Source organism: Saccoglossus kowalevskii, chromosome 3, assembly GCF_978046115.1.
Source record: "Saccoglossus kowalevskii chromosome 3, keSacKowa6.1, whole genome shotgun sequence".
Classification (NCBI taxonomy): Eukaryota; Metazoa; Hemichordata; class Enteropneusta; family Harrimaniidae; genus Saccoglossus; species Saccoglossus kowalevskii.
Genome location: NC_140643.1, coordinates 22,346,626 through 22,358,136, shown reverse-complemented (window position 1 = coordinate 22,358,136; position 11,511 = coordinate 22,346,626). Strand labels below are relative to the sequence as shown.

General features: G+C 35.4%; 1 protein-coding gene across 1 annotated transcript; it reads left to right on the top strand.

Annotated features, from left to right (window-relative positions):
• The first annotated feature begins 409 nt into the window (after positions 1-409).
• Positions 410-1,682, top strand: LOC144344177 (uncharacterized). Its single transcript, XM_078006246.2, has one exon. It carries the CDS (start codon positions 410-412, stop codon positions 1,631-1,633), a length of 1,224 nt encoding a protein of 407 aa, XP_077862372.1. The 3' UTR covers positions 1,634-1,682.
• The last annotated feature ends 9,829 nt before the right edge of the window (positions 1,683-11,511 follow it).

Below are 11,511 nucleotides of genomic sequence, written 5' to 3'. Positions count from 1 at the left end.
GGAGACAACCGCAACGGAAACATGGAAGCACTTTTAAATTGATATATTTAAAGTTACAATTAAAAAAATAATATTTTTCAGTTTTCAATACGCTTTTAAAACTTATATATGTACGTAATATTGGTTTATTACACGGGTTTTCTCGCCACTGTTGGCGGCAGACATCCTGAACACGAGACATAGATTTCTGTTGCCAATAACTATACACAAACATAACTGCGTATATTATGTTGTTTTTTTTATAAATATAAAGGTGCCTACGTCCACGGAGCTTGCAATGAAGCTATTGACGAGACGCCACATAGCGGGACTTTTGTGCATCATCGTATTCTGGGGTGTAATTGTCGACGCCTTCATTCAATATTTTATCAGTTTGGCAAACCACGAACTATGTCAAATCCACTCTACTATGGATCGATGTAAGATATCCAGTAATAACTCAGAGCTGTCTATGCCAGCTTTGTCTGGTGCTCGACAATCTTGGCGTGTACTACATAGGAACAGGGCTCCGTCCAGTAATAACCCCAGCGAAACAGACATTGAACCTCTCTCCATATCGTACCCGCTGGTTGATGAGCTGCATTTCGAAGACATAAGAGATGTTCCAAAGAGAATTAAGATAGATTATGCACAATTCAACATCATGGAACCACATTTCATTTCAGTGAAAGACAGAGATTTGTTTTACTTGAACGAGAATAACAAGAAAGCGATCGGAATTGCTACCAAAGATAAACTGCGTGGTGAGATTGTCGTTGTGCGAAATGGCACTCACGGTACACCCTACGACTGTGGATACAGGGGAAAAGTCAATTCCGTGATGAGTGGGATCGGAGAACACACGGGTAACAACAATTTCTTCGCATTGGCTCCCCTCGTTGTACCTGATTCGTATTCTTTTCAACATTTTATTGATGGCTTACTGCCAAAGATCATCCAAGCTTATGACGTCATAAAAATACCGTCGGTCAAAATTTTAGTAGAGCGGTTTAGAGACAGCATTGTTTTGGAAATATTGGAAAGGCTGAACATCACGGGAAATAAATTGGTTTATTACGAAAAGGGTGAAATCTATCAAGCGGAACATCTTGTCTTTGCATGCGTGGCGCCACCCCTGCATCCATTACTATGGCAACATGCAAGAAACAAAATGGGAGTAATTGATAACGCAGTTGAAGCGCTGCCGGATAATGTTGTTTTGGTAACCCGGAAAGAAGGTGTTCAAATGAACGGAAGGCACATATTGAACAGAGACGCCGTCGTTAATGTGTTAAGAGAACGATACGGAAACCGATTAATAGTGTTGCATCGCGGAATCCACAATCTGGGACAAGCGATCGAGTTTCATAAAAACGTAAAAATAATCATCGGCGTCCATGGTGGCGCACTGTATAATTCCATATTCATGCCAACGCGTTCTTATGTCGTAGAGATCACACCCACACTCAAGACAGGTCAATCTGTCGAGGGCATAGCGGAAAGAATATTCTGGTATCAGTCGAATATGATAGGTCAGAATTACTGGCGTATACCAGTTCAACCACAGAACCAATGGGGCGACGTTGAAATCAACATACCCGATCTGCTGACAGTTTTAGATAAAATCGAAGATCTACCACGATCAGAAAGTTAAACAATACGATATATTTAGAGAAAATGGGGCATTAGTGAAAATATAGGAAGATAAAAAAAAAAAACATAATTTATTCTAAATATATCTTGTTTTAAAAGGTATATATATTTATTACAAAGCAAAAGGCCATTGGCCCAAAGAGCAAATACAGTTTCACTTAACAATTGTAACAAAGAGAAAACAAAAATCATTTAAGTTCTGCTTTTCATGGCGAAATAAACATAACTCGCTAACTGATTCAAAATTACATCATTTTTTGAACTCATGAGCGAGATAAATTTGTTGTAAGTGGGGTTGGTGCGGAACCATACAGGCAAAAATTCTGCTCTAATACGTTGATAACGATGGCAAATGGCTATACAATGATATTCGTCTTCAACATAAAGTTGATTTCGTTCAACACAGTATTCACACAATCTATTATCGAGGGGGACATTTTCATGTCTTCCCTTTTCAATACGCAAATTGTGAGAAGAACAACGTAACCTTGACAATGCAGCTGTGAATTTGAAAACATGGATGCAAGACAAATATTTTTCGTGCTAATATATATCTTGTTTGCTAATAAGTAAGGCCAGACTTGTTTTATTCCTTGTTTCTCGAGTTTTTATAAGGAAATGTTTTGAGGAGGGCGGAAAATTAATTCTTTTTTTTCCATTAGATTTGTGTCAATCTCAAAGAATTGTAAGTGAGATCATTGATCGGAGAGAAGAAATGAAATAAAATGTTATTCCATGTATAACCTTGTTTCTCATCTGCGCGAGACTTCGGTACTTTGATCATGATACTCCAACGAAAATGCAACTTGGATTTGTTATGCGGCGGGCGGAAAAAAATGAAGATAAAAATAATTTTTTTTTAGCAATTTTTTGCACTCACAAGTCGGCGGGCGCGAGAAATTACGCTGAAATTTGTATTTCATTTTCGGCTCATTCGGCGGGTTCGCGAAACAAGGAATAATACAAGTCTGGCCTAAACATTGATAAAGTTATGTGGTGATGGAGAACGTGTTGTTGTTTCTTTCCTGGACGGGTATATACACAATAATGTTATTAAGAATTTCTAATCTGTCGACGATATCCAGGCCCGTAGTTTGGGGGGGGTTCGGGGGGTTCGGTCGAACCCCCTAAGTTTTGGAAGTGAATATTAGATTTATGATCGTAGATTAGAAAATAATAAAACAAACAGTATTAATTAAAATAATTATCATCGTTTAAATCACTTGACTCGGTTGAAATTGCATAGTAATGAGCATTTAGGTGGCAACGAGCCTTAAATGTCAATCGTGAAGTTACGTCGTGTCAGTTCAACAGCAGCCAATCAAAACAGGTTGTTATAAATGGGCAAGCTTTTATTCGGTGATTCCGCGATGGTGTAATGAAGATCGCGTTCAAGCAGCTGATGTTAAATATTAAAGCAACATTAAAACAATAATGTTATGATAGTCACTCTCTGAAGGATGTGGTGGTCCTGAATAGGTCCGTTTGTTTGTGCTAGTGTTCGCTCAGTTAGTAAAGTGTGGGGTTCGAACGGGATTGAGACGGCAACACCACACTGTACTTTCATATTGGTTCATTAGTTTTGTATTCTTCAAGTTAATGATGGCATATATACTGTTTTGTTCTAAGTGTATCAGCCAAATGGAGTCAACTTATTGTATTAGTACGTGTAGCCTGTGTTATTGGGCAATAGTGTACAGCTAAGGGTTGAAAACATCATTAAAAAATGACGAAGATTTATCATCACGAGTTGTATAGGTGGAAGAGCTTCTTGCAGCCAAAAAATTATCCCACAGTGTTGCTTCAGCACTGAAACTATGCGATAAATTATATTTTTCAAACATATTTTTTTACACGTTTTTTTTTTTTTATGTCTTAGAAAATTTTTAGTACGTTCATAAAAAGGAGATGTAGTCATTGAAGTTTACTGAGACCGCTGCTAAACTGCTACTACCGGTATATGCATAGTATTTTACCGCCCTCTAAAAACAGATTTACAGTGAACCAACAAATTTACGTACTGCAAGAAACTTGGTAGTATGCCATTGGTTAGTGCATTTAATTTGTTTGATGCAATCATTGTGCCAGCTATTTCTTATGGTAGCGATATGGGGGTACCAAAATTCGGAAATCGAGAGGGTACAGACAACATTTTGCATATATATTTACTTAGCATTAATAGTTGTACAAACAATGTAGCGATGTTGGACGAATGTGGAAGGATGCCATTATGCTGTGGTTATTTCAAGTGTTGTATCTTATATTGGTTAAAATTAAATAATAAATAGCTGGAACCCCAAAACATGTTATATCATGCTTAAACGATTAGACAAGACCCGCAGACTTACTTGGGAAACCCACATAAAAATTGCCTGTTCAAATATGATTTCGGCATTGTCTGGTTTAAAAAAAACAAGTTGCAGATACTGCAAATTTCTTAGGAAAGAATTTCAAAGAATAAAAAAAATTGTTGTCAGCAAGAATGGCATGCCCCAATTTCACATTTATCCAGGCTGTGTACTTTCGGAAAAATCAATGTAGTATTATAACCTGGAAGATTTATTGGCAAGCAATTATAGACTAAAATATATATATAACTATAACATAATGTTGAATTAGGCAGACACACAAAAATACAGTTAGATCAATAAATTTTTAGTTTTTGCAGTGATACGTTTGAATTTAGCATGGTAGACAATTGAAATTCACTTTGTTTTTATATATCCATTTTATAATGATCTAAGGGCTGATCTTTTGTCAATAATGTTATGCAATTATGCTATACTGACAGTCTGGGCTTACTTCGTCGCTACACAAACTGCCACACCATATATCATATAGCTCTGTATCTGTAAGTTTTCAAGCGACGAGATGAATATGAATCCAGCTTAACTTAGTACCATATGTTTACATGGATATTGTATTGTTTTTAAAACGTGCTATGCACTTTTCTACCCATTTCATTTTGTACGATGTGGTGAGGCCCTGTACAGGAATAAAATTACATAATTGACTAATACTAAAATGAATAATTGTAGACAGATTTCGACATGAAATTGTGTCACTTTTATGTGCGCTAACATCTGTGAAGAGCGAAAAAGCTCGTGAGTAGCATTCTACCTTAAAATGCTTAGACAATAATGCTAAGATACGTACAGTATTGTCTTTTTTTGTACAACATTTTGCCGTAATGGATCAAGGGTGTGGGTGTGTTTGTCTGTGGGTGGGGAATGGCCTAGGACCCCTTCTCTAAAATGGTAAAATAGTTCAAAAATGTTATGTGGAATAACTTACCAACGTAACACAAAGTAAACCAATTGAATTTAAAACCGAGAATATAACAAGCAGCCTATCGGCTGCGATAGCTTTGCTGTTATCAATGCACATTTCAATTAAAGAACTGAAGACATCATTAGAAAATGAACAATATGTATAGTATCAAAGCAATCGGACTTACAGTTTTTAACAAGAAGTCGAAAATATCACTTTCTACCAAAAATGATAAAAATATTCACCAAAATTAGAGAATTGAAGATATCATCACGAAATGAACAAATCTGAGAAAGGTCAACATGTAGTATCTATATATGTAATATCAAAGCAATGATTGAACTTTTGGTTTTTAACAAGAAGTCGAAAATATCACTTTTTACCAAAAATTACAGAAATATTCACCAAAATTAGAGAATTAAAGATATCATTACAAAATGAACAAATCTGAGAGAGGTCCACATGTAGTACCTATATATATAATATCAAAGCCATTGCACTTGCGGTTTTTAACAAGAAGTCGAAAATATCACTTTTTACCAAAAATGACAAAAATTTTCACCAAAATCAGAGAATTGAAGATATCAACATGAAATGAACAAACCTAAGAGAGGTCTACCCAAGGTACATATACACCAAGTATCAAAGCATTCAGGCTTGTAGTTTTCAAGAAGAAGTCGAAAAAGTAAAACATTGACACGGACGACGACGGACAATCATATGATAAGCTCCGCTCGACAAAGTCGACAGCGGAGCTAAAAATGTATGTAACAGAGCTCAAACAAACTTTTTGAATATTATAAAATTCACACGTTTCACATCAAATATATCATTTATTGTTGTTTTCGAACCCCCTATTCAAAAGTGCTAGCTACGGGTCTGATATCATACAGTCTGGTTCAAGTTGTAAGTATATCAGCGCATGACTGAAGCACCGTTCACTTACGACATGCCAGCCAATATACATGTACCACGCTTCCTTGATTGCAATCTCATCTCATGTGAGCGGTGATGTTACGCAGCCATTACCAGTTCCTAACCACTACGCCATCTTGTAGAGGGGTTTATTTTCCAGTTCGTTGTCGGGTGGCCACGTTTGTGCAAAATAAGTCAATGACAATTACTTTATATATGTGAAATGAATTAAATGCCGCTGATAATGAGGCAATTTGTTTTGCTGTGTGCAGGCCTAACGCTATAACATAAGACTTGGAGAACTGACGTAAGAATGTTTCTCCCGAGACGCATTGACTCTTTTTCGATTATATGTCCCATGTTATATGAACCTGTTATATCTGAAATGAGTGAAATTCACGATCATATATTACCAAGTTAGATATAATTCTACCCACACGTAGTAACACCATAGCACACTTTTCGAACACGAAAAACAGGTGAGAATCATCATGTAACGAATATATATAAAAGCAACATGATGTAGAACACGGGGACATGCCACGCGACTGATAGCGATATTTGTTTTCACTGTAAGCAAACTTGGTGTATTCAGCTGTACAATACTGTGTGTAACATTGTCACAACTTTAAATGTTGAATAACAAATCCACGAGTGTGCCGAGGTCGGGTTGTCTGTCTGTTTTCAACAAGTTTAGTGCAAAAACTTGCCTGAACTACACAAAAAAAGATGTTATGTAATATATAATTTCTTTCCTTGCTCACATGGAAATGAGATGTTTTCACTCAGGTGATTTTTCTGTATGAGGCTTAAAAAACGTATACTTGTTTCTAGTCAGTGTGAAAAAAATGCAGGTCGATCTCTTTTTTTTCGCTCCTTTCGCCACTGCACAACGCCCTCTGTTGACGACTTGGTGAAACCTGTTGATCACGGTTGGTAATTTAAAGTTGGTTAAATTTTGACTGGAGATTGTGTCTTTTTTGATAGTGCGACGAGACACACTAAAGTATGACAACACTTCGACCGGTTTTTCTTTTATTTACATGCCATAGGCGCATGAAACTAAGACACAGTAATATAATTCAGAAAGTTTGTCACTTCACCAAAACGTATATTTTGCATCAAACTCCATTGGTGAGGGAACAATCACCGAGTCTCACCATTCACGTTCTCCCCATAACTTCCATAACACTGTTAGAACAGTCCCGGGTTAGAGTGTTTGTGAAAATACATACTCATAATAATAGCGTTACAACTTGAAAATAAATGCATGTCAATATACTGGGTTTCATGAAGGCGTGATTTTGTTTTATATAAAATATTTATGAATGTTAATAAATTTCAAATTAAAAACAACTTGACCAATTCCAAGACTTAGGAGATGAATACCACCCATACAGAACTGCACTGCAGTCAATTTACCTTCAAAGGGCGGTAGTCGCCACGCTGTGCATGTGCGACATTAGTGTTGAGAAAGATTGATTTTCCCACAATCCAATCTGCTCTTCTAATTGAAATCACAAGTCTGAGGTTTGACCCGGGCGCGACTTGCACTAATTACCACCGATACCTTCTAATCACCTGAAAATGTCTAATTAAAGCTTGGTAACGTCTCAGTTTGTACTCGTTGATCTGCGCAACAATCAAAGCCATTTTTGTTTATACAAGACACATATATCTCGCGCATGCGTGGCGCGACGACTACCGTCTTTTAACCTTTTATTTACACTGACTCGCTTTCAATGTAATTTCAAGAGTTTTAAACAAAATAAAATCTATCTTTTGCGTTGATGACAGTAAATCGACCAATGATTTAAGAAACCCTGTAAAGACTTATGGGTAATATGAGTTACCAAATGTTTCCTACAGCCAATGAAAGCATCTTATTTGGATCTAAATTTACATGAGAATTTTTGGATTAAATGTTTCATAAATATTGATAAATACCCATAAATTCATGTCTTCATGAAAACCAGTGTAGTTCAGTCTTTTCAATAAATGCTCAGAACTAAACATACACAATTTGTAACTTGGCATCTTTGTCCATCATCGCCCGTGTGGATTTTTGAACGTGTAAATTTGGGTTCTGTTTTCGAATTGCCGAATTTAGAGAATGGCAAAGAATATTCAATTTTCACTGTGACGTGGAAAATTACATTCTGGTAGTATATTTCAACATACGTGTACAAATGAGAGATTTTCTAATATCACTGCTTTATAACCAATTGTTTATCCCCCTTTAGATAAGTGGAATATGTTACAATTTCAGACAATTTGGTATCGTTTAGGTCTCATTGTGTGTGTTTGAACAAATATTTAAATCTCTGTGCTTTTGCAGTGAACACCGGCTTTAAACTATGCAGAATCCATCAGGTTTTATAACAAGCAGCCTGTCGGCTGAGATAGCTCCGCTGTTAGCAATGTACATTACAATTAAAGAACACAAAATATCATAAGAAAATGAACAATATGTATAGTATTAGATAATTGAAGATATCACCACGAAATTAACAAATCTGAAAGAGGTTCTCATGTAGTACCTATATATGTAATATCAAAGCAATTGGGTATGCGAATTTTAACAAGATGTCGAAAATATCCCTTTTTACCAAAAATGACAAAAATATTCACCAAAATTAGAGAATTAAAGATATCATTACAAAATGAACAAATCTGAGAGAGGTCCACATGTAGTACCCATATATGTCATATCAAAGCAATTGGACTTGCAGTTTTTAACAAGAAGTCGAAAATATCACTTTTTACCAAAAATGACAAAAATATTCACCAAAATTAGGGAATTAAAGATGTCATCACAAAATGGACAAATCTGAGAGAGGTCCACATGTAGTACCTATATATGTAATATCAAAGTAATTGGACTTGCGGTTTTTAACAAGACATCGAAAATATCACTTTTTACCAAAAATATTCATCAAAATTAGAGAATTGAAGATATGATCATGAAATGAACAAATCTGAGAGAGGCCTACCCAAGGTACATATACACCAAGTATCAAAGCATTCAGGCGTGTAGTTTTCAAGAAGAATTCGAGAAGTAAAACATTGACACTAACGACGGACAATCACTCATACGATAAACTCTGCTCGACAAAGTCAACAGCGGAGATAAAAATGTAAAAACTATCAATGGGGTCCATTGGTCCAAATTCCATGATTACATAGATTAGTTAAGCAATAGATGACAAGACAAGAGATAATGTAACACTATTTGAAGGACAACAAGCAGCCTCTCGGCTGAGATAGCTTCGCTGTTAGCAAGGCACATTTCAATTAAAGAACTGAAGATATCATTAGAAAATGAACAATATGTGTAGTATGTATAGCAATTGGACTTGCTGTTTTCAACAAGAATTCAAAAATATCACTTTTTACCAAAAATGACATACATATTCATCAAAATTAGATAATTGAAGATATCATCACGAAATGAACAAATCTGAGAGGTCCACATGTAGTACCTATATATGTAATATCAAAGCAATTGGAGTTTTGGTTTTTAACAAGTCAAAAATATATCTATTTACCAAAAATGACAAAAATATTCACCAAAATTAGAGAATTGAAGACATCATCACAAAATGAACAAATCTGAGAGAGGTCCACATGTAGTACCTATACATGTAATATCAAAGCATTCAGGCTTGTAGTTTTCAAGAAGAAGTCGAAAAAGTAAAACATTGACATGGACGACGGACAACGCCAACGGACAATCACTCATATGATAAGCTCTGCTCGGCAAAGTCGACAGCGGAGCTAAAACAAAAATTCTTTTGATTTGCATCAAGGGTCTTTTAGAGACAGGGAAGTCCCTGAATAAGAACTTTAGATTCCTAGCTACCATGAAGTGTTTGCTAGTCAGTTTTGTGCAGGAAAATAATTCAATCATTCCTTGTGAACTCAAAATTTAACCAACTTAAAGTGTTCTGTTGTGTAGCTTAGCAACAACGAATTCTAAAACAAATGTTATCCGTGAAAAACAAAACAAAAAACATTTATCAGAGCTCAATAAGTGTCCTCCCATCAAACCTGATATGTACCGATTACTTATGAGGAAATAATTAGCAAAATTTATGGGCAACTACCGATATCAATTATTTCAACACATTACCACCCTAATCATAACCTGGTCAAATATGGAGTCATAGATTTCTTACACAGCATATCTTGGTAGTGTCAGGGCAGGGCATCTCAGCTAGATTGGACAATGGCAGAGATAGAGAGATTGGGCAGGGCAAAGGCAAGGCGGTATGGTACGGTACGGTCTGATCAAGCCAGGTCAGGATAGCTGGTGAACTTGTCAAGCAGCAACACAATAATGATATACAAAACAAACAGTCTCCTAATGCATATACTTATTCTGAATAATTGCTTTATTTAATTATTCATCATTTAAAGGTCTCTCAGTCACCAAATCTCATGCTCTGATCTCACTTTATTGAAGGGTTCCAACAAATTATACAATTCTCGCAGCCATACACTCAATCACTACTGGTTAAATAATTAAGAGCCAACCAGATATCAGTTTACAAAAATTATTGTAAAAAAATGCATACATTGCATCCTGAAACCCTCAAAGTGTAGCTTAACTTTAGAGAAACTGAAAAATAGAAAGTAAAAGGAAGAAGAATCCATTTAAAAAAGTTTAGCCTTAAATAGAAATAAACATCACCATTGTCTTAAAGTTCACAGTAAATGTCTGAATCAGTTTTGTTTTAAAATTCTGAAATATGGAATAAATTTATTATATTTACAATTTTAAAGACTGATGTCAGAGCTTTAGGGCAAAAAAACAGGTTTGGAGAGAAAGACTTGTATTTTCCCCAACGTGGTGATGTTATATAAAAAAAAAAAAAAAAACTCTAAGAACTCTACTTTTCTGCTTTTATTGGATTGAAAATTATGGAATGATAATTTAGTACAAGTATATAGTCCCGCTGAAATTACTCTGCTGTTGTTTTACTGCGATATATAGCCTTTTCTTTTAGAAGTACTCTTGGTTAAATAGTGTGGACGATACCCATATGGCATGACCATGATGATACGAGCCACAAAATAAATAATACTTGTAATTGAGTGTACTAAGAAAACAACAACTTGATAAAACCAACACACTGCCTATGTCATTGACGCCAACAAAATGAAATGTTATCACTTTTTCTGTATATTTCTGTAATATATTAAATTTGTATACCAATTTGGAGTTAAAATTCAATAAATGCTTTTTTTTTACTGAAAACACTACCCGATGATGATAGTTGAGTTGAACTGTGCATCACTGTCTTTAAAAAGTAGTGGACGTCTTGTAGCACTTGTTGAATTTCAAGCATACTGAGTAGATGGGTCTTGTATAACATGATACGCCAGAACAACCACCATCCTTAGAATCTTAAAACACAGTAAGCAAGTGCCAATGCTTTCATATATAATGCTTACGAGAGAAATATAACATCCTTTTTGTAATAAACACATCCTCAATTATATAGATTTTTTTCTCTTTTTTACATAATTCAAAGTGAGGTAATTCAAGTTTCTGATATTTTTCAGCAGATGTCTCACAAACTGTGCTGTATATTAATCTTTCTCAAACAACGACAACATTGCGAGTGTGTTCTGCAGAAGCGGCCAAACTTTAACAAAAGGATGACTTGCTAGTCATTACATACCATGGCA